The sequence below is a fragment of the Mycteria americana genome, chromosome 15 (assembly GCF_035582795.1).
Source record: "Mycteria americana isolate JAX WOST 10 ecotype Jacksonville Zoo and Gardens chromosome 15, USCA_MyAme_1.0, whole genome shotgun sequence".
NCBI lineage: Eukaryota > Metazoa > Chordata > Aves > Ciconiiformes > Ciconiidae > Mycteria > Mycteria americana.
The window spans coordinates 1,874,763-1,901,163 of NC_134379.1; the positions used below are offsets into that span (position 1 = coordinate 1,874,763).

At 45.0% G+C, this 26,401-nt stretch overlaps 1 protein-coding gene across 13 annotated transcripts in view; it reads left to right on the forward strand.

The window, feature by feature from the left end:
* MSI2 (musashi RNA binding protein 2) overlaps nt 1-26,401 on the forward strand; it is a 264,564-nt gene that overhangs the window by 77,365 nt on the left and 160,798 nt on the right. For 12 of the 13 annotated variants that reach the window (XM_075518401.1, XM_075518402.1, XM_075518397.1 and 9 more), the window contains one exon: nt 10,153-10,245. The exons of the other annotated variant lie outside the window; for it this stretch is intronic. In XM_075518401.1, the coding sequence (XP_075374516.1) occupies nt 10,153-10,245 (93 nt within the window). The remainder of the gene's footprint in view (nt 1-10,152; nt 10,246-26,401) is intronic. 13 annotated transcript variants of the gene reach the window in all.

Here is a 26,401-nt window from a genome sequence, read left to right on the forward strand (position 1 = left end):
GACATTTAATGAGTGAAGCCTCACAGGCTCCAGTGAGCTGTGGGGTTATATTTTTGTTCTTCTTTTCGTGGAAATCAAGGCACATAGCGCTCGATTGTGCAACGCACTCAACCTAATGAGGCTTCCACAAACGCTGCGAGTTAAAATGTATGCTTAAATGCTGAGCCCTGCAGACTCCAGCTGAGCTTCTCCCAAGACTCTTTGATACATCGGCCCTATGGAGACTAAAATGACTTGCCCCGTGGTCAATAAGTGAGTAAACATCACACAAGGGAGACAAGCTCTTGTAGCTGCGAGGTGCTGCCTTCCTTTGGAAAAAGTATGAATGTTTTCTCTTGTCTTGCTTCCACTCTTCATTCTTGATGCCGCTCCTCAGGGGCCCTTTTATTCCTAGTCAAGGGTTATTTGATCTGCTTTAGAGCAACAACTATGTTGCTTTCATAATGGCTGGTGGGTTCCCTCCCTGGCAAGGGAAACATCTTTCTTTTGTGAGATGAAGGTGGGAGTACTGTAATTCTTGCAATTCACCAACCCATTTGTGTAGGGGGAAGAGGGTAAAAGAAAATGCAGCATTTCATAAAATTGTGAAAGTGTTTCAACAGCAGTAATAAGCAAATCTGGACATTTTGCAAGATTTCACTGGTCTCACGTCAGAGATCACCCTTATGAAAAAGCCAAGCAGCGTGTTGCATAGACATTAGCTTGACTCAGCAGATGAAGTAAAACTTGCTCATCAGTAACTGATTGCCATGTGCATCTATATTATGTAGATGAAATTAATCAAGGCTAAGGGTTAAAGTTTTCCATTTGTTCTTTTCGGAGAAATCATCTGGAGTATGTTGGGAGGGAGGTGAATTGCTTTACACATTTCTTTTCCCGTCCTGTGAATCTTTCTTGTTTTAGCAGAACATAATCTAGAATCTTAACAGAGAGCTCTCATCACTGATTTGGCAGGGTTATCATGAAAAATTAGTTGATACTAACTTAGAAGTATTTAAATTATGTCTGCTTTCTGCACTGTAGAGGCAATAAACTTTTTTTGGAGTGATCGCAGTGTTTGGGGCTGGCAGAATTTATAAACTCTTACAGAATGTGCACTTTTCTTAGTCTCCGAATTGGACTGTTCTATTGGTTTTTGTTAAACACTGTGTTAAACCTCCAATTACATTTCTTCCTTCTCCTTTTTGTAAGTGCATGCTTAAAGAAAGGTTCATTGACAGCACCATAAAAGCCATTCTAGCTGCAGAACCACGTGCTTTGGGGCATATTGATGGAGCAAGCTGCTTGCATGCTAAAAGGTATGGCTGGCTGAACAGTGTAACTGCCTGTGCGTGCTCTCTTAACTTTAGAGGTAAGTGTGGAGCACTCGAAGAAGGAAAAGTTTTTGCCTGTAGGGTAAGAGCACGTCCCCTGCAAATCGGTTGACGCCTCGCCCTGTGCCAGTTTGTCCAGCAGCAGTGCCTACCGATGGAAGAGGCCTGTGCAGGATCCGTGTTTTGGCTCCTAGCTGGCAGCCGTGATGTGGCAATGTGGCTTCACCTGGTTAGTAGGCAGCAGCTCTCGGTTGGACATGACTCTGCCTGAGCTTCCATGAGCCGTTTGGCACTGGCCCTCGGGAAAAGCTTGAGGTTGGCCAGTGGGAACGTCTGCCCTTGTGCCTGCAGCGCCCGGGAGCTGGCGACGCTTCGGGCAGCAACTGCAGCTGTATGCAAATACGGCAACAATCAAAGGTACTTATTCAATTTTGCCTACTGCTTTTTCTCTAACAGATTTATAGATTTTAATTGGGTTGATATGACTCAAATCACAAAAACATTGTGAGGACTCTTGGATGAGGGTTTTGAGTCAAGGGGAGCTGCAGGACCTGGAAAAATGAGGCCACTTAAGTGCCTCAGTATGGATTTTGGCATCCAGCTCCAGGCACACAGCTTTGGAGGTTGTAGGCCTTTGTGGTCAGCTGTCCTCTGGGGCAGGCCCTCAGCCGCTCTTAATTGTGGAAGCCCCACACAAATCTCTGCTTTCAGCAGATCTGCAACAGTGCAGCCTGTACGGGGGAGGCAGCCCGCTCTTCGGCAGAAGAAAGTGCCGCTCGCTGCTATATCCAGCCTCCATGCAGCGTCTGTCTTGCTGCGTGCCCTTCCCGGGTTTGGGAAAGCAGGGACCGCTGGTTGCCTTCTCCTTGTATTGTTCCAGATTAAAAAATGAGGGCTTGGGTATGTTTTGGGAAGCTGCTTAGGTTGATTTCCCACTTTGACCTACTTTAGTCCACCCTGCTTCACCTGTAGAGCCTTGCTCCAAATCGACCTTGAACGTGCCCTTGCAAATGTGTTCTTTCACAAGTGTATGCCCTGCTGGAGGACACAAGTTTTCTGGTTGTATTTTGGATATGGCCCAGGATGTTTCTTTCCAGAAGACAGTATAATATAAATAGAGGAATTGATGAACGTTGTAATAGTCGGTTAATGCTGTGTTCCCATCAAATATTGCTGCCATGTCTTTGAATGTGAGATCCCTGGGCAGAGTGCCATCTCTCTCTGTCTCTCTCTGTACAAGGTGAAGTTCTGCCAGTAGCCTGTAGATTTAGGAGCAGAGTCTTAATTGCTTCCCACTGGGACCTTTGTCCCTACATTATATGGGCATTGCAAAAATCCCGCCCTAGTACATAGTCATATTGGGCAGTGATCTCCATTTGTGGTCCTGAGATGTATTCCTTTAAAAATAATTATCTTTATTTAAACTTATTAATGCAGTTTTTAAGCACCGCTGAACAGTAATCAGGCAGGCATGTTAGATAAGTTGTCTGCACTCAGCGAATATTTAGAGTTACCTTCCTTACCATATCGTGCATGAGAAGCTAAAGCAACCAGGGGGATTTAAATAGATTTTCTCTGCTCCCCTCTTCCTGCCTCTGTACCTTGCCTCTGTAACCCATAAAAGAGTTATCTAGAGCACAGTAGAAGGGAGCAGCCCTAAGGGATATGATATAACTGGTTATAGCGAGGCTGTGGGGCTATGATCTATTCCTGTTCTCTGGAGGGTGTGAAGTCTGGCTCTGGTGAATTTTACTGTATCTTTTGATATGAAGCTTGAAGCCAGATTTTGCTCCAAAAAATGCTGAGCTCTCACAGCCGGGGCTAATTTTCGGGAGATTGGATCGTACCACCATTGTCCCGCCGCGAAGGGAGCTTTTCGTGGTGGTACGCATAAAGGCGTTGCTGTGCCTGGAGAGCAGGGGGTGGTTTGCAGGGTGCTTAGGGGAGGGTGCCGGGAGCTCCTGCCCAGACAAGCTCCTCTTCTGGGGAGAGCCCCTTCAGGGGAACGGCTGTGGCCCGCGATGGGCTGCCGTTGCTTAACACTACCTGTGGGTGAATAAGGGGCTGGTCCTCCCAGGGGGGCAAATGAGAGAGTTAAATTTGGTGGTAGTCAGGAGGATGACCAGGAAGGGCTCTGCTGGACCCAGGCCAGATTTGCTTGTGAAACTCCAAGGATGGCTTTGGCGATTGCTGCCAATTCAATCTGTCATATAAAAATCACTTTGTGTGTTCTGCCTCCTGCTGATACCAGAGTCATCGAGGGAGGGGACAAAAATAAAACGCCAGCCAAAACCCGGCCCTCCCAAAGTTAACAGCAAAACCAAAGACAGCCAAAAACTAGGAATACAGCAGGGACTAAGTTACCAGTTTCATTTATGAATGGATTGGGAGAATACAACCCATCTGTATTTTCCACAGAAATCAAGAGAACTGATTTACCCCGCTGGGAATCTGTGCCATTTGTTTGGATTAAAGAGCTCTTTCATTCCTGCATACCTTTCTATAGCTTGAGTCAGTTCTCACAGGATGGCATTAGCTTACACAGGGGTCAGGCACAAGGTATTTGCACCGTTTAAGTCTTGCCGAAATCCTATTTTGAATACTTAAGCGTGTTGTACGTGGCACGTAAAGCCGTGCTGCCTTTGCGCAGGATTGAGTTCCTCTTGCTGTTGCGGAGCTTGAGGGTCTAATATTTGCTAGGCGATGGTACGCAGTGCTCAGCAAAACACGTCCATCGTTTGTCACCTGTACAGTGGTGCTGGGGAAGGGGACGGTTCCTGGGGTGTTCTCTTACTTGGTGAGTGGAGAAAGGCTGGCAGCTTTCAGTAAATGCTGCCTTTTTCATCGTGGGCTTTGCATCATGTTTCAGTTTGTTTTTTAATAGCTTTTTGGAACTTGCTGTGAGGATCCCGGAGGCAAAAAAAAAAAACCTGGAGAATTCTTGCTTATGGTTTGTGCTCTGCCAAAGAAACCTAGCAATTTAGTTAACAAGATCACTTCCCCTATTACATGAGTTATTGTTGTTTTTAATTAGAGGTAATGCTGTAGTTTGAATGTACAACACAATGGGGTATAAAATGCAGTTCAGCATATATACCAAAGATGATTTTTCCAATTATAAACCTATTTAGAAGGCGGATACATTAGAAATGGTGAAATGTCAAACTGCAGATTAGGTGAGCAAGCTGGAATACGCATGCACCCACGCATACACGCTATCGTACAAGAAAGAGGAAAGTACTCTGGAAAACGGTTATATATGCATAATTAGTTTAATCTGAAATTAATGCTAATTTCAGCAATTTGCGATGCAGATTCACTATTAGTACTCTAGTCCACTTCCACCGTATTGCGAAGTTGAGGATGCAAAGCCTTAATGAATTCCACACAGGCGTGCACCAGAGCTGAGTTCATGCACCGGTTTCCAGGGTGTTCTTTGAGCCTCGTGTGTGTTGGTTTGCTTCAGCGTCTGCCTCTTGCTTTTAGAGAGCGGCTGCTCATTTAGAAACTAGTCCCGTTTCAAGCAAAGGTGTGATGGAATGCAGAATATCCCGGCATTTCTGACTCTGCTGCCATCTACATTTGCCCAGGTCATTTTTAACTGCACCTGCACCTTTGGATAACCCCCTTTCAAAGCACATGCGTTTTACTTTGCAAGGAGACCTGCCAGGGACGCACTCAGTCTCCTCTCTGTGCTAGCTGGGTGTAAGCGCTCATCCTTTCCAACCTCATCATCTATGCCTCCTGAGCCGGGAGCTCTTCACTAAAAGTGGGGGGGGACAGCAAAAAACAGGCTGTGTAAAGAACAGTAGGGAAAGGACACTTAATACCATTACCCTGAAGTCAAATATGTAACTCCTGTGTTAAACACAGACTGGGCTTTGGCTCATCTGAAAAGAGTAGTGGATACTTGTTGCTTGAGATTTTGAAATTCTGGGAATTCTGCAAAATATGTCACGAGCTTAAAATCCTCTTTATTCATTTTTAATAGTCATGATAATAAGACAGTTTCAGTGGGGGAAAAAAACCCACCAAGAAAACAAACGGAGTTGGTATGTGAGTATGCAAGGATATTAACGGACACTGAACTGGAGGCTCGAACTTGCAAAACTGCAGTTTCTTCGCTTTACCTGAGTCGGTTGGTTTTAGCTCACGTTAGTGTATTGACGTGCTTGAGTGGGATATTGTTGTTTCTAGGGACTGCATCTTCAGCCTTTTGTTTGGAGCAGATTTACTTGGTATGCCCCAAACCGATCTAATTACAACCTTAATCTTGCAAAAAATGGCATAAAATCAGAAGGCTTGTCTTGCTAAAGCAGGGTGGTTTTTTTCTGCTTCTGCACCACCTGAAGTGTTTGCTCAGTTTCAGAACACAAAGGCGAATGTATTTCTCAAAAGCCAAGCCAATAAAGAGACTGTAACCTTGAATGACTCTTCGCAGTAGTAGTCACATGTGTTTTGATTAACTGCAACACTAACACAGTATACAAACAAAGCAATTCTGCAGGTACTTACAATTAACGGACTTTATAACCAGCGTTAGATCTAACTCTCCCCTGTCGATTCCTTCCGCAGCGAGAGAGAGACACCTTCAGTATACAAAAGCTCCAAAAACATTTAATATCTACATTTTGCAGAGCCACGCATTAGTGAATGATAGCTATATTATACTGCAAATTAAAGACATGAAGCTGGAAGTGTTGTGGTTTCTGAGTGACCTAGACCTCTTGGCCATTCATAAAACTCGGCTTTGTGGTGGACTGGCACAAATCGCTCCGTTACCCAAGCGCTGCCGCTCCCACCCAGGCGAGGAGCAGACGGAGCTGCTGGCTGAGGGACCGAACCCCCGGTCACTACAGGCGACTCCCTTTGGCTGTTTGCGGCAGTGCCCCCCTTGTGAGCAACCCCCAGAAAGCAGATTCTAAATTTACTCGCAGGAACAGATAAAGATCCTCAGGGACTTTCATTGGAGGGACTTCAGGCTGGGGACTCTTTGGTTTTGGGCTTTTTGTTACAACAATAATAATAAAAATATAATGAGTTTTTTCTTAGATATATACATAAATGTTTTTATAAAATTGTAGATTTTTTTTTTTGTTAAAGGTATGCTGATTTATTTTCTGAGCCAAATGAGAAATTTTGATTTTAAGAAAAAAACTTCAATTTTTAAAAGAGAAACTCTTCAGTTGGCTCAGTTCCTTGTGCCTCTGATAATTTGTCATCTTTAATGTTTACTAAACAGCACTAAGTGTACTTCATTAATAATTTTTAACCCTTTGTTTTTCCTCCCTGAAACAAGCACAGATCGGAGGAGGTGATGGTGGAGAATGCCGTATCAGATAGTAAGAACATCCCTCACTGGGGTGAACCAGAAGCCCATGGGTGTCGGTGCCCTGTCTCCTGCTGAGGGTGCTTAGTGAGAAAGAGGATGGTCTCCTCCTGTGCCCTCACAGCCCTTTGCCGTGAGAGTTTTGGGGACTTTCTAGGTAACGTCCGTTTTCTCTGAACTCGTGTGTGAATGTGCCTGGTCCTGGCAATTTGATGTGCTTCAAAATCTTTTTTATTGGTGATTCAGTGGCTGATCTACACAGGTGGTGTCCCTGGTGTAGTAAAATCCCCGAGTTAGTGGATTTTTTTTGTTTGTTTTATGACTTTTGAATGCTCCATCATGTTTCGCCAACATGTTTGCAAACCTTTGGCTATTAGCTATTAGGCTAACAGCCTGCACTCTGAGTCTCCGGGCTGTGGGTCCGGTGCAAAGCTCTGCTCTGCTCCGCTGCATGGGAGCCCTGTGCAGAGCGGGACCCCAGCGCTCTGCGTTTTTTGTCCCGATGAAGTCTTGCCTCATAACTTGTCTGCTCAGGTAATGAGAGAGGATTTGCAGGTTAGAGCAGGAGTTGGAGGCTTTGTTTCCAGTTGGTCCAAGTCCCGCTGCAGTTATCTAATAATTGAAAATTGGTGAGGCTGTACCAGCACAGACAAGTCAACTGCGTACAGCCGTTTACCTGGCATTAACGTTTGAGAAAGGAATGGGTGCTTCCAGCACACACAGCAACTGTTCTTGTCTGCTGGGGCTCTCCTAGGCGCGCCGGGCTAAATCCGAGCTGAGCGTGGCGCTGGCCTCGTCACCGGCTGCGGGAGCTCGTCGTGGCACCATGGTGAGCGGGCTTCCTTCGTTCACCTCCGCTGCGCACATCCAGATCTTTATGGGGAAAAGGCTGGTTTCCAAACCTGCGCCTCTGTCGTGACCACGTCTCCTGGGCTGCTGGTGATCGTTGGGTCAGGGAGACGGGGTCAGAAAGTGGCTCCTGGCTGAGCCCGTGGCGAGTCTGGGGCACGTCGGTACCTCGTGCCGCGGGTGAGAGGAAGGCAACGAAATCTCCTGTTGAGGCGCGTCAGGATCGGAGGAATTGCTGAGGCTACACGTGGCTTCTGTTCTTTTGCTGAGGGGAATATGTATAACAAAGCAATTGAATCGTCTCTTCAGGAAAACATAGATTGTAAGAGCAGACTTAATTTTGTGCTTCACTTTTGTACCAAAGAGCTGATTTCTGAAACCATTTCCCAGCTCGCAACACATCTCTAGGCATTAAAATGTTGTGAATTTGCTTGTCATTACCAATATTTTATTTGACTGAAGCTATTGAAACAAAGTAATCTTTTTTTTTTTTTTTCTTTAACCTTCAATCTTGCTTCTAAAAGAAGTAGCTCTCTCTTTCTTTCTTTCTTTCTTGGTCAAATATAAAAATGATGATAATTTCAAATATTGCTTTAGAATAATTGCTTTTCTCCCTCTTTTGTATGACAACAGAAGCTTGGCCTGATCTTAAATCAGATGCTGGCAGGCAGAGGGCTCTTGACAGCCCTGCAAAATCCTTTAGTTACAAGTCGGCTTTAGCCAATTCTTTATTTGTAAATGACAATTTTCTACAGAAAAATATATGCTTGGGCTTCAATTTTGGAGTCCTAGATTGCAGCCAGGAAAAAAATAATTGAATTTTTACACTGTTTTTTTCCTCTCTTTTCTTCCTAACTTTGAAAAAAAAAAAAAAAAAAAAAAAAGTGAAGCTCTGTAAAGCATGGTTAGGGGCTGACTGAGGGAAATATCTACCCTGGTTAATTTGAATGGCAGTGGAGACGGGAGTGATGTTTAATTTGTTCTGCACTGAGAGAATTTGGGGCTACTCCAAGCTTTTTGTTCGGTGTCTCAGTTCTGCGAAGGCTTTGCCCGCAGCCGCACGGCACGGCTTGTCACCGCAGCTCCGCTCGCCTAGCAAAGCCCAGCTGGGCCGGCGCCAGTTTGGGGAGCACCGTTGCTCGCGGTGGGTCTGATGCGCGGGACGGGGTCTCGTGGCACGGGGGCAGAGCCGTGCGGGAGCCCCTGGCGTGGTGGGGTGGCCATAGGGCCGCCGGAGCGCGGTGACCCTCGAGGCAGCCCCCAGCGCCTCGGTGCGGAGAAGGCGCTGGGCTGCACCTTGCGACCTTCAGTAGCTGTCATAAAATGTATCCTGTCTTTAGTGAAAACATAAAAAAGTGAGAAAAATCCAGGCTCTGCACTGCGCAGCTGCAGCAGTTGCGTCTGCGTCTGACTGCCCAGTGTTGTTCCCTTTGCATTGCTCCAGCATTTGCGGGCCGTTGTTTAACCAAGCAAGTCCTGGTTCTGGAGTTACGGGGCGTTTTTTTTCCCTTCAGCTGTTGTAAGTTGGCTGCTCCATCCAGTTTCTGTCATACAAAAACCAAACTCAAGCGTTTTAATGCATGGATTTCTTATTGACGTGTTTGTTAGTTTCTTGAGTTAACACGCAATGTTGACTTTAAAACATCTCCCTGTGGTGGGCTAGGCTGTAACTAGTTGTTGTGTCCAGCGTTAAGGGCATTGCCTGCTGTCAGCTGGGGCCTCTCCCCTCTGTCCAAGCGTACGGGGGTGATGCCCGCCCCTTCGGAGCGTGCTGACAGCATTGTCCTGGATCAGCCTTGATGTAAGGTGGCCCACAAGGCTCAAGCGGTTTGGGACTGGCCCACCAAAGACACCAGCTTCCCCTGCCAATGTTGGGGTTTGGGTCCCTGGGCTGGATCCTGCCTGTCTTAAAGGGTTACGGGTTATGGAGAATGGGTTATCTGGTGGTACGCTCTCCGTAGGGAGTCCAGCATCATCCCGTCACCTTGTGTGGACCAAACTCGGGGTGTGTGTGGGTCAGGAAGAAGAGCTGGGTGCTCAGCTGAGGTCTTGGGGAACACGAAAGGATTTCTGAAGGGCCTGATCCAGCCCCTGATGGACGGCGATACCGGGAGCATTTCAGCTGAAACGTGGGTTGTGGCAGCTAGAGGACCGCATCAGTACTCTTGCTGTCTTTTGTCATTTGATTATTTTTAAAGTAACTGTGCAAGTTAATTTTAAACCGATGCATGGAAACTTAATAACACATAGCTTTGATCTGATGTAATTACCTTTTGTCCGCCAACGAGCATGCACTCTGTCTTTACAAAAAAAAGGGGGGAAAATGGCACGTCTTTTTGAGACAGTAGCTATGAGGATACGACACTTGGACTCCTCTTTCACTTATATTTGCATTGAGAAGCACAATAAAAATCATTTATTAAAAAAAAATATCCGGGGGCTAGAGTTGTTATTGAGTGCCTTTACTCAGTCATTCCTCAAATAAAAATAAAACAAGACAAAGAAATAAAGAAGTATCTAATCAAACAATCTGAATTGCTTTTGTAAAGAAATATTCTCATTAACTAGGTTAGGGATGGCATCTGAAGAATATTTCTTTTTTCCACATATTGTTTGAAATAATCTGGTTAAACTGTATGCTTGTCTTGTAATTTCTTTCAGATGGTCACAAGAACAAAGAAAATATTTGTAGGTGGATTATCGGCTAATACAGTAGTGGAAGACGTAAAGCAATACTTTGAACAGTTTGGCAAGGTAAGTTCCTGCCCAAGTGAGCACTACATATTTTGAATTCTTTTTTTTTTTTTTCCCTTTCTTTTTAAAGTGTGTTTTGAAAAACAACAGTGCAATGAGGCCTGTGCTCAAAGGAAGGCCACATTTTTTGCGTTTCATTGTAATTTCTCGAAGCCTCTGGAATCGCTTCTGGAATTCCTTTTCTGTTTGTTGCATGGGTATGTGTACAACATTGCTGACACTGCTTACCTTCATTAGAGAAAAAAGAATCATTGAGAGGTGAATTTGTGTACGTTCGGGAAGAATTTGACCCTTAGCTGAATGATTACACAGTTGTCTTCTCCATAAAATCAGCCTTCTGTTTACCCCTGATTCCGGTGGCAAAAGGAGCAGATAGACATATTTGAGGGAGCTCATTAAGTTGTGAAAATGCCTGAAGGAACCACGTGAATAGCAAGACTAATATGGAAGTCACTAGAATAGCCATTAAATTTCTTATTAAAAAATCCTTATGCAACATCCTGTGGAAATATATGTAGAATCCTGACTTTTTTTTTTTAAAAAGTTTATGCAAGGAAGGAAACCATGCCAGAATAGTCTTTACAGTGATGGAACAGCTCAAACCCCACATTCCAGGCTCTGTGCAGGTAGAGCTTAGTACCACTACCTTCCATGGAGCTTCCTGGATCCCCAGGGCTTCTGGATGCTTGGTCAGGAGTCCAACAAGGCGAAGAGCTTGCAGAGCCATCTGCTTCCAAAGCAGTTCGTGGAACCACCTTCCATGGAGACTTCTATCCATCCCGCTGCCCGTGGGGCTCCATACAGCTCGATTCCTTGTAGTTAGTTTATGATTCTTTTATCTGCCCTGAAAAGGCTTGGCCAGGCAGTATTTTGTTGAGGGCTGAGGAGGGGAGTTTATAAATTGTTCCTGTGCTGCATTGATAGTTGTTTTGCAAACCATTCATTTTATTTTCAATAATAATCTTCGATTCTGGCAGGACGTTTACAGCCTGCTGAGCCTTTTATTAAAGGATTACATGAGCTTTTGGATGTTTCTTCTGTAGTTACTTCTAATTGCAGAACTCCTCTAACCTGTATTTTTGAAGTTAATAATAGTTTCAATATAAGTGCTTTGCATATTGTCTGGATGCGGTCTTAATATAGTCTTTTTAATTTCACCATCTGGTAGTTTCATGCTTGCAATTTTACAGTCCCTGAGAATGCAGACAACTAGGCTGCGTTTTTCAGTAGTGACTAGTGATTCGGGACGCTTCAGTTCTGCTTTCATGCTCTGCCTTTCTTGAGATAGCTTAAAAGAGGTCTGGCTTTCCAAAGGCAATACTTTTGGAAAATCAAATATTTTTTTCAAGTGTCTTAATTTGAAGGCTAAAAAATTAAGGCGCTGAAAATAATTGCACAAGTTGCAGTCAAGGCTGGAACCCATTGCTCTGGCAGTAGAGCTGGGGTACGTCCTGCTGAGGCTGCGTGGTCCAGTCGTTAGAGCTCAGCTCCTGTGGGACTCGGGCTCACGGGGCTTGGTCCCTGTGCCACCAGGTGACCTTTTGCAGTTGCATCCCTGTTTCACGCTTCCCTGTTCTAGCCTGTTAAAAGGAGGTGGTGAGTTTGGTGAAGTCGGTGGCGTTTTGGAGGAGAGGCTTCTCGGCTGTGTCACCGTGACTTGACCTCGCATGCAGGCATTCAGGTTCTCTCTGCTGCACCTTGCTGTTTATCAGCTGAGCCAGTTTGGTTTGTGGGGTGTTTTGAGGTGGTTCTCCCCAAGGCTCTGGTTGTGAGAAGATGCAGAGCTAGTTAATTCTCTAGGAAATGGGGACTTGTGGTCCAGCTAAATTAGAAGACTCGTTAATACGCTGCAGTGGGTGGGATGCTGCATTCAGATATAAGGACCCAGGACTGGCCCTGTGGGACCTTGTAGGAGCTGCTTCCTTCACCTTGTCCACTCCGCTTCCCCACCCTTCCTTGACTTGCTTGCTCAGATTGCAGGCTCTCTGTGGCAGGGCCTGGTGATACATACCGTATCTTAGCTGCTTAGCACGCGAGCCTCGCTCTCCAGTCGAGCCATTACAATGCAAACCATGCATCGTGATCGATTGGCAAGGTTTGCATTTGCTTAGCACTTTCTTAAAATAAGGAAAATTGCATTACATAATTAACGTGTAGAGGAGCCGCCCATAGTTGATAAGAGCATCTCAGGTGACTTGCTCTTTGAAATGCTGAGCTTATTTATTGGTGTGGAAAAAATTGCTTACCTACTGCTGTGATTCTTGAAATCCTGTTTGTACTTGCTGCGGAGAAGAGCTTTGCAACCAGGGGAGGTTGTTTTGGTAACTGGAGTTAGCTCTCAAAATACACGACGTGGTTAGAACAGCCACCAGCTTTGGGGCCAGGCGGACTCCCTCGTTTAACTGGACTTGGCAGGAAAGGGCCTGAAGTGTTGAATTTGACACTGCAGCTTTTTGAGAAGTAAATGCCGGAACCTTTTTCTCCAATAAAAAGAAAACTGCTTTAATAAACCCCCTTCCCTGACTTCACCAGTGAAAATGCCTGCCCGTTAGAGCACCAAAATACATGGTAGTGATAACTCCTGAGACTTTGATTGTGCAATTTCTGATAGTGATTATTTTTTCTCTCTGTAAAGCCCAGGATCTGTAAGAGTCCCAGCTTTCATTTTGCAAAGACGGGCATCCTTAGCTGCTGTAAGCTGCAGAGGAAGACTGGGAAAAATGACCTGAGTGAAGCCAAAATGCTTAACAGAAGGAGCATGAAGCAGTGTAATTAATAGCCTCCTGACTGCTGAATGCTTAGAGCTGGTGACGCTGAACCTGTGCACACAGAGTTGTTGTGGGGCTCCCCGGGGAGACTTGGCAGGGCCAGGGTGCCGAGGAGGGGGCCAGGGTGCCGAGGAGGGGGCCAGGGTGCCGAGGAGGGGCGGCTGCGGGGCTGTAGGCCCTGGTGGGACGCGGCCCGGCTCGGCTCGTGGTGCAGGCGGGCAGGGAGCGCAGCCCAGCGCCTCCGATAAGGGTGGCACGGGCCCAAGGCCGGCAGCCGTGGGAGCCGTATCTGGGCGAGGGTTTGGGGTTGAGGCTTCTCCCTCCAGTGGTCTCAGGGAGCAGGATCCCCAGGAGGATGTGAGGAGGCTAAGCCGGGAAAACAAAACTCCAAACTAAGGCATAACCATTTAGAATCAGAAGGAAAAAAAAAAAAAAAAAAAAAATCCATTGTCTTACTACCTAATCCTGATAGTCTAATGCAGTTGTTTCTGTGATCCTCTGTTATTTCAGTCAAAGATGTTTCAAACATTCTTGCAAACAAAATAAATTCACCGGCCATGTTAACCCATCCAGGGTCTGCAGCATTGCCCTTGTGCCGACGTGTGAAAAGCTGGCTCTTAAGACCAAGTTTTAAAAGAATTTAAATGAGAAAGTGCTAGAAGTGAGGAGACCCAAAGGGAAGTGCGGTGGGGCTGCTCTGTCCTCCCCCGTGGTCCTCCCCTCTGGAGAGGCCGCAAGTGCCCTGAGCCGTCAGCGGGGCTGTGGCTGCCGATCTACCTGTTTTATGGCTTCCTGAAAGCCTAAGCAAAATGGTGCTCTCTGAGATGAGGACATGTTGGAGCGTTTAAGGCTTCTGGTATCATTTAAAAAAGGAAAAAACCAAAAGCAACAGCCTCTGAAAGCCTCACCGGGAGGACTGTGACCAGCAGAAGAAAGCCCCCAAACGCTAATGAATTGCACTTCTCTAGGGACGTGCATGTTCTGCACCTTTTAAGCTGCAAGCAGCTGATGATAAGGGACTTCTTAGGGTTTGTTTTTTTACTAGGTAATGCTCCCTTTATAGAGCTCCTGTGAAAGTAGTGTAGTCCTTATTTTGCGACTTGCAATTATAGTTCACATGGCGAACTGTGTAATTAGTTTGGAAGACTTATGCCTAGTCATTGGTTTATCCTAATCGGCTTTGGCTTTTCCCAACAACAAAGTGAGCTTATTTTCCTAAGCTGAAACAACTCTGCTCCCTTTGTTCCTCTCTTTTATTGTCTCATTCCTTTCATTCTGTTTTACTGCCAAAGTTTTGTTTCATTAGGCCTACAAGTCATTTCCAATCCAGTGGGCTGCTACAATAAGGCCTTTATAACTCAGCTGCCCTGGTTCCCATGTCCCTTCTGGTCTGGAGCCAGGACTTGCTATTTGACATGGGATTTTAACCCTCTCGGTGCCCCAGCTGCGGGTCCCCCCGCTTTGCATCGAGGCTGCCTTGGTGCGGTGTGAGCCAGGCTCGAGACGTGGGTTGGAGGGACTGCCTGATGAGTTGACGAATGCTCAACGGTTGCGTGCGGTCGTTAATTGATACGTGAATGTGGTTGGGCTCCAGGTACACTTTTTGACCCAATTACCGAAACAGAGTTCTGAGTAAAAAACCTTCTTACTGAAATACGGTAATCAGTCTTGGTGGGAACGGTCCTTTGAATGAAAAGGCTACTGTGTCCTTCCAGCCCCTGTTTCCAGCACGATGGGAACAGAGTTATGTTAAAGGTACGTTTCACTTGTCTTGAGCTATTAGATCAGCCCATATATGACTGTTCTGGTAGAAAAAACATGTTTTCTTGTGTGGGAGAGAATACATTAAATTTATACTTTTTTGAAAAAGAATGGAGATTTTTCAAGGAGGTAGATGAAATTGTTTTGTGGACTACAGTATTTTTACATATTGTTATTTCCAACGGCCGGAAAAGCAGTGCTGGTGTTGGTGGCCTCAGCTGTTTTACTACTTCTAAAAATTTTGAAGCGGGAGCATTGGCTCTACGTTTTTTCTTCTTTCACAGCAATCTAAAATGGCTTTTGGGGAAGGGGGCTATGGCATTTGCTTTTTATTTTAAATTTTCAGATGAAACTGGAACAGACCAGTATGCATTAATTTTGTTTTCTGTTCTGGCTTGCCATGAGGTCCCTCAGATAAATCGTAGGCATGTTTCAACTTTGCTTGGAATATGTTGTTTCCTCAAGAATGGCTTTTAAGATTTGGAAATTTTGAAACAAGATGGGATTTCTGAGTTACCTCTCTGGATCGGAAATGTTTTGTACAGTCACTTGTTATTTCCTGTGAGACGCAAAACAGACCAGTGGAATAATAATATCTAGCTTCTGATGTCGGGTTCTTCTGAGCAACTGTTGAGCTTTTGAAAGCTTGTAATTTTCTCATCTCTTCCTTCTGTAGCCGTGACTTACTGTCTAGTGGCAGTTCAGCAAGTGAGAGGAGAGAACTTCTCAAACCCTGGCACACCTTTGCAGAGCCGTAGCGCTGGCTCGCAGGGAGACTAAAGCCCAAAGCAGCGAGGCTGTGGGTAGCAAAACGTGCGGATGAGAATTTCCTTCTTTGGTTGTACAGCGTCATGCGTTGTAACACGGACAGCGATGCAAATAACGACCAGTTTAACCTTTGAAAAAATAATCTTTTGTAATCAAGTCCCTCTGCTTTCTCTGTGTAAGTGTGCCGGGAGGGGGGAGAGGGAAGGAGGTGTGATCTGCACCGAGGATTCCAGCCTAATCGGGTGGTTTACATAACTTGCTTCCTACATGCTGTCCTCTCTGACAGCTGTGAAAATATAAATCAAGAAAACATGAGAGAAAACTCCTCCTTGTTTGGCAGGGCTGTCTGGGTGTGAACGAGTTAATGCGCCGATGTATTATTAAGCACTCCAGTGGTTTACTTTTCCTTGAGACCTTGAGTATGGCCTCTGAAGATGTTATTACAATAGAGTTGTTAGCATGAGAAAAGGTGGTTTTCTCGCCATGGGTTCATCTGGGGGGGATTTGGAAGTCTGCGTGGAGCTGGGGCTAAGGCCAGAGTCAGGAGATGCAAGGAATTTTGCTTGTATGAAAGTGAAAGCTTAGTTAATTTGGACTTGGCATACAGTTTGAATTGTATTGTTACATCTGTTGGACATTGATATGTAGATTTAATGGTCAATAGGATACATGGATGGTCTATTCTTAAAGTATTTACTTTGCAGAAAAGTCATTTTTTGGTTTGACAAGTTGTTAGCCTTTCACATTTTTCAGCACTGTATTTCCAGCTTCAATATTTGTGAATTGGTTACATTTTATGAAATGAAGGGACAGATTTGGACTCTTATTTACATTCTAGTCTGTAATAGCTGGACTTCCCCAAACATTTGTAATACGCAGTAAAATAGAGAATGTGTTGGCATTTTTTTAACCACCGCTAACCTCACTGTTCCCTCCCAAAGCGGTTCTGAGCTCTAGAGCTGGTGTGAAGGAGCTTGTAGCTCGTTATTTTCTTCTTTCTATCTAAGTTACCTGGGTGTACCTGGGGAGAAGTTGCTTAATTTGCATCATCGCACCTCCTTAAAACAGAATGAGCAGTAGACAAATGCATCATTGTTTGCAGCTTCTGATAAGTTTGGGACAATGAAAAACATAATTTGTGGGGGCTACTCTGTTACAGTAGCGCCGAACAGCATTCCGCCTTGTTCACGCTGCTGCCTCTGCCCTTTGCTTGTGCTTTACAGTTCCAGTATTTCTGGAATTCCGTATTTGAATGTTGTGTCCGTGATATTCCAAAGGATCATGAATATTCCTTTAAATTTCTGCTTTGGCATGTGACAAAGGGATCTGGGATATAGGGATCCCTCATGGCCTAAAGCACTTTTTATTATTTCTTCTCCCTCCTGTGCATGCTCTTTTTTTTTTTTTCTTTTTTTTCTTTTCTTTTTTTTTCTTTTTTTAAACAAACTGAGAAACTCAGTCGTTGCTTAAGAAGAAGTCAGTGTTTTCATTCTGTCAATGAAAAGTTGTACACAGGAAGTCAGTTTTTAGGTGGTCTGTAATAAGACGCATGCTTTGTGGAAGTGGTTTTGTTACAAATTAGATGTTGGTTTCTACCTGGATTTTATGAAAAGAGGAAATGTTAAGGCAGGATTTGTGGGCAAGAAGGCTGTATCAGAGCTCAGCAGAAGTTTGAAGTACAGTTTTATTTCCTTTTCTACTCCGGTTAAATGAAATGGCAAGGAAGCTTTTGTGCTGTAGCGCCGTAACCCGTGTGAGATTAGGTAACTGTGGTGGGGAGTCGGGCCCCGAGCATCTGTCTTCTGTTTCCCACTGTGCCACCCACTTGCTGTCTGACTTTGTGCAGGCTGTTTTATCTCGCCTTACATTTCCTTGCCTTTCTTACTTAGTAAGCTCTGAAGGGCATGGGAAATGTAAATATGCCAACACTCATGTCACTCGCAGCCGTCATCGGTGTGGACTGGAGGCAGACTGAAGAAATCACCCTGGTAGCAGCGTAAGCGGGCTGAGGCCGCGTTCGTGCTGGCGGCGCCTGAGCTGGTCCAGGTGTCCGTGCTCGGCAGCCGCTGCAGAGCAGGCGGCGCAGCTCCGCTGTAGGTACGGCTCAAGCATCCCCAGCTCCTAGGAGCCATAAGGGCAGGGCCTGCATCCTTTGCTTAAAATTTATTTATTTTAAGAGAACTCTGCTGTATCCTTTGATTTTTTTGGCATAAAGTTACGGCTGGTGCCCTACGTTCTGTCTCGCATACTTTAGTAATAGTAGGGGAGCGGTGTCGATCCTGAGCTTGCAGCGCATGATGCACCATTGGCGACCCAGAAGCATACCAAGAGCCCACATGAAATCAGTGACTAGTCAGGGGCTGTGTTTGGGGAGAAAAAAGTCATAAGAAAACATTCATGTTTCCTCCTCCATGAATGATTATAGTGAATGTTTATAGTGTCTTTCTATCAGTTTTGCAACTGAGCCAAACCCGTGCAAATGACTTGTATCTTTTCTGAAACCCCAAGAAAGTAAATTTTGGGTTTCACCCCACTTTTATTTTATACAAACCCAGTAGGCTACACAAAATACCTAACAAATTTAGCTAATAATGTTTGGTAACATCTTTAAATCATCCCTGGAGTGGTCCTGGATTCAGCCCCGGTGTGGATGAGTGGGGCTGTACATGTGGAACTTCTCTGGGAGGAAATGGTTTGTTGTTGTTGTGCTGTGGTAGCAGCTCGGAGCCCCTGTTTCGGAGCAGGGCCCATGGCGTTGGCTGCTATGCGGAAAGACAACAGCAAGATGAACTCTGCCTCAGCAAGCTGCATCAAAAGCAAAAGATAGTGGTGTTAAACCACAGCAACAGGAGTGAGGTAAAATTTTTCTGGTAGATATTTCCAATATATGCCGTGAAATTGCATCAGATTCCACTTTGGCACTTGTCTTGAAGCTCAGCCTCCTGGACTCTCCAGGAAGATATTTATAAATGTAGGCACTGCTCCTGACATCCATCGAAGTGATAACCTGCGTCCAGAACATTACTTTTGTTCTTTGAGTAGCTACAACTGAGGGTGCCAAAGCTTTGCCTTGGGAAAACTCATGTTTTAACATCGTTTCTCTAATGAAAAAATAGCAGCAGTTATTTAAAACTTTGTATGGCATAATTGAAGCTTGCACGATACTGCTCGCAAATTTGGGGTAGGCTCATCAGCTGGAGTGAGCTAGTTAAAACGTAATTGATTGGAGAGTAAGCGTTTGATCACTGTTATCATATGACGTAATAAATACACCAGTATTGAGTGATAGGATGTGTAATGTGAGGATTTTTTAAATGCAGCTCCAAGTCTGGGCCCTTAAGAAAAGGGCTTTTAAAAGTATCCATGAGGAACTTCACATAAATTGTTCCAAATGTGGAAAAAGAGCACACATTACAGGAAGGAGGTGTAATAACGTTTTTTCCACATGGAAATGAACGGCCATACTTGGTTGCTCGTAACCCGTTCAGCTGGCACTGCGGAGCGCGCTACCGCAGCGGCGGAGCTCGCTGTACTCCCGGGAATAAAGCTGTGGGCTCATCAGCCCTCCTTCGAGCACTTGTCCCAGCCACGTCTGCCTTTCACCCTGCTGTACAGTGTTAAGGGAAAGCGTGGTTTGATCTGCAGCTCGATTTTTAAAAACTTACATTTTTGTGATGGAGAGTTCGTTTTTAAAGTGAAAGGTTCTGCGCGGAGCCTGATGGTTCTTGTTTTGTTTGTGTGCTTGTTCTCTTTTATTTATTTCTATGATTTTCCATCAGGGTGCTAAAAATCAGCAAGATGACTTTCAGTCAGTCCTAGAGGTGAAATAACCGAGCTTTGTTCACACGTTCAATATTGAGGTACGACCAGTTTCATTAAACTTATGCTAATTCTGCAGAGGTAGAATATGAAATTCATTGGACGTCCATCTTACACATGTATATCTCTCTTAGGAGAACTTCGTATTTTATTTCCTGGGAAAAAAATGCGCCCGCGCATATTTTGGTGGAAGTGGAGTGGTAGCCGAGCACGGGAGGTTGGTCAGCGTCAGTCCTATCAATAGTCCCGTACTGGGTAACATGTGCCAGCCCCGAGAGGGAGAGAGGTGTGTAGTTGTACTCTCTGTGTGTGGTACAGTATATGTATTTATAAGTATAACTTCAGAAACGGGGACAAGGGCAAAGTAGCTCAAATGAAGAGCCAATTAAGATAATCTAAACAGAATGAGGATTAACTGCCTCTTAATCTGAAGGATACCTAAAATGCATGTGGCCAGTTTAGATCGAACAAACGTTGTCTCTGTCAGGGACGTTCGCGAGAGGTTTGGGGTGAATAGGAATTAACAATGGTGTTTTCAGCTTATTGTCCAGGGCAAAATGTTGTTGAAATCGTGATCCTGATGGGCTCTGCTGGCAGAATGTATCACAGATATATTTCTTTGCTGTAATGTCATCACTGTGGAAGTTTGAAGAAGTAAGAGTATTGGATGTACCGTAAAGAAATGATTGCTCATATAAAAGGAGTTCACATTTTGCAGTTTTTCTCTTCACAGAAAGTTGAAAACACTAGCAAGTCTGTCAGAGAAGAAGCTGCTGTGTGTTTTCTTTTTTAAAATGAGCCGCAGTGCCCATCGTGACCTTTACTGCCGCTCCTAATAGTGAGAGAGGCTGGTCTGAAGCAAACTGGTATGGCACGTTCACGTACCACCGGCTGGCAGTGAAAGTGAGATTACATTTGCACCCCTGTTGCAGGACATTGATTTTAAATCTGAGCAAATACGAGCGTGCGCAGGATTCCACTTCGAGCATCTATTTATTTTAACGCTGGCATTACAGAGTGTTCCGGGTGTGTGTTGCCTGAAGGTGCTGGGCTGTAAGCTTGTTCTAGCGGTGTTTATCGGAAGAGAGGGTGTGCGGCAGACCCCGCTGTGGCGATGCTCCGTTTCTGGGGAAGTTGCTGTGCGAGCGGTGACTTTTCCGGAGAAGGTCCCTCTGTTGACTGTATTACTCTGATGAGTGGTTTAGCGAGTTCAGATTGGTGCCATGTTAATTGTCAGGACTGGGAGGGTGGGAGCAGATTTCACCGGGGGCAATGGAAGAGATCCAATGAATTTCCACTCTGTTTCCCTGCTTGGCAAACCAGCACTTACTGTCACTTTGCATAAATAGGTTTATTTCAGAGGGTGAGCCACCACCACTCCCCCTCTTCCCCTCCCGGCCCACCCTCCCCTGAAGGATAGGAGGCCGACGAGCATTTAATTTCCCCAACAGCAGGTGCTTGTCATCCATCTGAAGATAGCTGCCAACATCTGGTGCAATTGCCTCAGCAAACGCAGTAACAAGGCGGCCTGCAGTTCAAACGCAGAGAGAGCATTGCCTCTTTAATGATAACAAGCTGTTGGCTTCCCCTCTGAGATGAATTCATCTCACAGATGTTTGTCTAGTTTTGGCAATCTTATCACTATAGCTTTGGTGATTATGCTCAACTGGAGACTATTACTATAAAAGAAGTTTGAACTTGTTCCATTTTTGCATTATTTATTTATTTATCCGTTTATTTCTTTGCTTTCTGGATATAATTTGTATCAACAACTGTAATGTTGGTCCCATTACCCAAGTACCCTTACGTTTTTTTATTGCATCTGCTGAACAGTAGCTCGCTACTTGACATTCACCACTGGCGAATGTCTTTCAGCCACGCTGACATTTTTAACATTCCCCATCAACAGCTTTGTGGTTTGAACCCTCTATTTAACACTACATTTTCTGGGATTACTTGGCGCTCGCTCTGTCTGTTCTCTCTAATAACTGCAATATACTTACTATTTCTGCAAAGCGTGAGTTGCCAAGAATATTCTGGATACTTCCTTTTGGACGGTAGCACTCTGGTGACCTTGGCAGGGGTTTGTAATGACAACGTACGGCCATCTTCATTGTTATATCTTAAACGTTTCCAGCCTCAGCGTGATCATATGAAACATGGAGACCTGCAGGCTGAAGACTTCAGTGCTTGTTTGCTGTTGTTTGGTTTTCTAACATGCCTTTTTTTCCTCTGTTGTTTGGTTTTTAAGGACACGTTTTCTCCTGAGCATGTAGAATTTAATTCTGGTAAATAGGATTTATTTTTGGAAACATGCTTGTGAATAGGTGACTCATGCCTGAATGAAGATGTGTCACTGTTGGTGGGGACACCACGTATATAATTTCTTAGTCTATAAATAGATGTCAGTCCAAGTATTGGTGACATGGTGATGTTTTGCACCGACTCGTTAGCTGCAGAGTGGCTTCTGAGGAAAGTGTTTAGCATGTCAGTCTGTCCTGCTAGAGCAATAATTTCTGCTGGTGCTTAAGGAATAGACATCAATAGCTTCATAAAATACTGGGAGTACTTTAATTGGCACAACAGAAATCAGAATTCAGACACATTCCCATGCCGCTGTCGTGTGGTATATTTGTAGTGCTTCTCTCCGTTGCAGAGGTGGAGAAACTCAGTTGGGGAGTTTGGACGCTTGTCAAAGGCCAAGGGTATCACCTGCAAGGTCCTGAAATTCAGAAACCCACGTTTGGGCATTTCATGCATGCACTAATTTCTGTTACTGAGGGAGATTTTAAGCGAAATGTTCCAGATTAGCTACGATTTTCAAATACTGGAAGTAACAGTTCCTTCTTCCCGTCGCTGATGCTGAACTGGGTACATGTTGTTGATGTTTGCTCAACACCATTTACCCACCAACACAGCACATATGGTTTAATGTCTTTTTTTCTGCTTCTGCTGTAGTTACAGTATTATTAAAAATCCATTAAATTTTTATGTACATCATAAAGTATGTGCTCCTGTGAATGCGAGCACAGATAATTATTTCTGATGAATAAACCAAAAGGACAAGTATGTAAGAAGTTCATCCTGCAGCTTTCAATTTTCATTATATACATCTCCTGCAGGGGCAATCGTTGTGATGTTGCAGCTGGTTATTTCTGTGGCCTGGCTCTCCCTAGAGATAGATGATGACAATGCAAACTTGAACTAGCAGAAGTGCCAATGTGTTTGTGGGCATATTTGTAGATAAATGGTTTACCAGGGGAGGTAACCCTCTGGAAGGGAGAGGATGTGAAGAGCACTGCAACACAGCAGCAACTTTCTCAGAGTTTTTGTTCAGTGCCTATCAGCTTTGTGGAATCTTGGAAAGTAACCCAATTATTTCTCATTAAAATAACCCAGAAATCTAGCAACAAGCAAGGTGTCATTGCTGAAACACCACCAGGAAGCTAGGGAAGCTCTTCTTGGTTTCCAGGGCCTGAAGTAGGCAAGGGAATCATTAAAAATAATGCATTACAGCGTCCATAAAGTTTCATGCAGTATATAGTGGTCCATAGGGGCCTCACCTAGTTTTCCATATATGATACATACATAATGGTTACAGCTTCTCATTAACTTTCCCATAACACTGACTATACTTCTCTTTAACACCCCCTTCAGGCTTTACGTTATTTGCCGAGCATTTCCTAATAAGCAGGAACTTAAATATTTATCATGCTTGCCTCTTGTCCCCACCAGGCTAAAGAAGTTGTTGGCCTCTCTCCTGTCCATTTAATTTCCTATTCCTGAATGCTCTGGACAAAACCCAGCTCTGGCAGAGTCCAGTCCTCTTGCTGAGAGGACTTTCCTGGGGTTCTCCTACTCTGGTTTTAAGAGTCCACCCCAGTATTTCTTGTGTTTAAGAGCATGTCTGCACCCACAGAATTAGCCTTGATGTAGCACATAAACTCTTGCAGGGACCTCGGTCTTAGCAGCAGCACATAGCCCTTAGCTATCCCAAATAAGAAAGCCAAGTTATCCCAAGAAGTCCTAGAGATCCCACCAAATCCTTTGTACCTATGGCTTCTTTGCACTTGGGTATTAGTGCTGTAAAGCTGCTCAGGACTTGATGGATCCTCCATGGTGACTTGGTTGCTTTTTGCCCTTTGGAAAGACGTCTTTCAGGGCTTTGCACTGCTGACAGTGAGAGTTTTAGCTGAGTTCAGATAAGTTAGTAGGAGGAAAGCTGAATGTTAGAGGAAAAGTTATGTTAGTTAGAGGAAAGATGATGTTTTGGGCTGGTGTGGTCTGCCAGATGAGTCCAGGAGTAAAGAGGAGAAAGACAGCGTTATGGCAGTGCTGGGACACCACGGTTTAGGAGCTTAGCTTTGCAGACGTGGCACTGGTTTGCTGTGTTATTTTGGTCTTGTTCAGGTCCCCACCCAAAATCTGGGACTAATAGTGTGTGGCTTTCCTGTTGCTGCCGTAACAGCAGGCTTTTCTGAGGGGGAGCGAGCATGTCTGTGTGCAGCACCAAGCCATGACCTTGATCAAAGTCGTAGTGCTGATGTGATACCAAATGATGACAAATTCACGTTCATATAGTTTAGTCTAGCTGGCTTTGTTCCTTCATCCCTGATCCTCCCTGCGAAGGATTTTGTTTACTTTTCCTGAAATGGGAGAGGCCCTGATATGTAGTCCTCTTTGAAAAATAAACCTCTAAAAAGGAAAACAAAAGAGAAGGAACAAAAATCAGACATTGTCTGATAATACAGAGCAGATACTGATCTTGAGTTCAAGGCAACTTGAACCAGAGGTTTGTTTAAGTGTAACACAAATTCTGCCATTTTTGGATGGTTTGAAACTCTCCTCCTCTCCCGCCTGTACTTTCAGAAAACAATCCAAAAAGAGTACTGCAGTAAAATTCTAGAAGTAACATCTATTCATTTTTTTTGTTTGTTTTGTTTTCTCCACCCCCACCCCCTAATCTTCTTCAGTTAGATTTATGCTCCGAAGTTCACAAAGTCAGCTAGGTGCTATGGAAAAGCTGTATTTCGTTTGACCTTCTGACTGTATTTTGACTTTATGAAAGTAAAAATACCTGGTAAAGACCAGGTTGCATCATTTCCAAGCTCAGCAACAGATTCTCGAACTGGGAGAAAGAAAAGAAGTGAGAGAGAGAGAAAACCCTTGCCTGCTAAGGGATGTGTAGAGCCATAGCGGCCCACCCCGTGGGGCTGGGGCTCCCCTGCGTGCCCTGCTCACGCCCCTGCCAGCTCCACATGCTGCAGTTCGGGTGTGCTGCCAAGTTCATCGAGCTTTCGTTGTATTTATTTACTTACTGGCCACTCGAAATGTCTTATTCTTGTTTGGAGCTTGGAAAGCCTGCCTGTCAAAATGGAAGTGAGCTCTTGGTAGTCAGCGACGTGGGAGTGAGCTGTGCGAGCTGTTTATGAAATCTGGATCCATTTACTTGATGGACTCTTTAGGCTGTGATGACTCCAGAGGAGCCCATCGTGTCAAAAGAAAAAAGCTGCAGAGATTAAATACCCAGCGATCGCGAAAGCAAGTGAATCAACATAAACATCGCTCCGTCTTCGCGCTCTGCCTCCCTGGAATGTGACCTTGCCTGTCGATGCTGCGGGGTCCCTGGTGCCAGCCGCGGCGGGTGCGCAGGGAAGAGCGTCCCGCTGCTGCCGTGACCTTGTGTCACTGCTCGCTGCGAGCTGCCTGTCCCGGGGCTGGGGGTCTGTGTCTGCAGGAGGAGCTTTCTGGGGAGAGAGAAGGGGGGCTCAAGCGTCTCTTTTAGTGAAGAGTTCAGCTTCTTTTTCCTGCAGATTGACTAAGGCTGTGTGTTGGATTTTTGCTAGTAAAGCAAGAATCAGCAGTTAGAATCATACCCGAAGGAAAGATGGCCTCTCCTTGCTGCTGTTTGATGTTTCAAAGCACACCACGTAGCACGTTTTACTTTCCTTTTGGTGAACTGGGAAGGCTAACATTGGCTTGCAAGGCTTCCAGGTGCCAGTGACCAGAGCGTTTAATAATATAACCTCAACGTTTCCTTTGCTGAAAATGGCACTCAAGAGTATGCACGTGAGCGGCTGTGACACTGCTGACTGACTGGGTCGTACGTGGGAGTGCCCAGATTGCTGGAGTCAGTTTGGGTGGCTTCAGGCTCTCTTCCTCTGACACCACAGCTGTTGGCAGCTGGCCGGTACAAGGCGTGACGCCTCGTGGCTTGGGTTAGTTGGCAAACAAGCCTCTTGAGTGCCACTGACTTAAATACCTTAGTGGCATCAGCAGATGTATCTTTAGCAGTTTGCAGTTTGTGGTGGCATTTCTGAAGTAAATCAGTAGTAAATGTTGGCTGGTCCCCACCCCCAAAACGGCTGAGGAGGGTAAATGAAAACCTCTGTAATGGCAGAACTGCACCTTGTTCAGCAATAATTAGGATACGGGTTCCTGGTGAAATATAAGCTTTGTGCTTGGTTGACTCATAGGCCATATTTTCCATTCCTGCTTTTCTGTTTAAGTGGATAGGTTTATATACTATTGCTTGACCTAAAAATTTGCTCCATAAAACGTACAGAAAGTGCACTCTGAGATAATGCATCTTTTGGGACTGGAGGCTTGCTTTTGACCTCTATTTACATGATGTAAATCAAACTGGAGTAGAGTTGTGGAAATAGGACAGGCCAGCTCTTGCATCAGGAGCTGTTCAGCCTTATCATGGTGGTAATGCTGTGTAAAAATCATCAACATAGAATCGTTTAGGTTGGAAAAGACCTTTAAGATCATTGAGTCCAACTGTTAACCCAACACTGCCAAGTCCACCACTACACCATGTCCCTAAGCACCACATCTACACGGCTTTTAAATATCCCCAGGGCTGGTGACTCCACCACTTCCCTGGGCAGCCTGTTCCAGTGCTTGGCAACCCTTTTGGTGAAGAGATTTTTCCTAATACCCAATCTAAACCTCCCCTGGCGCAACTTGAGGCCATTTCCTCTCATCCTATGGCTTGTTACCTGGGAGAAGAGACCGACCCCACCTCTCTACACCCT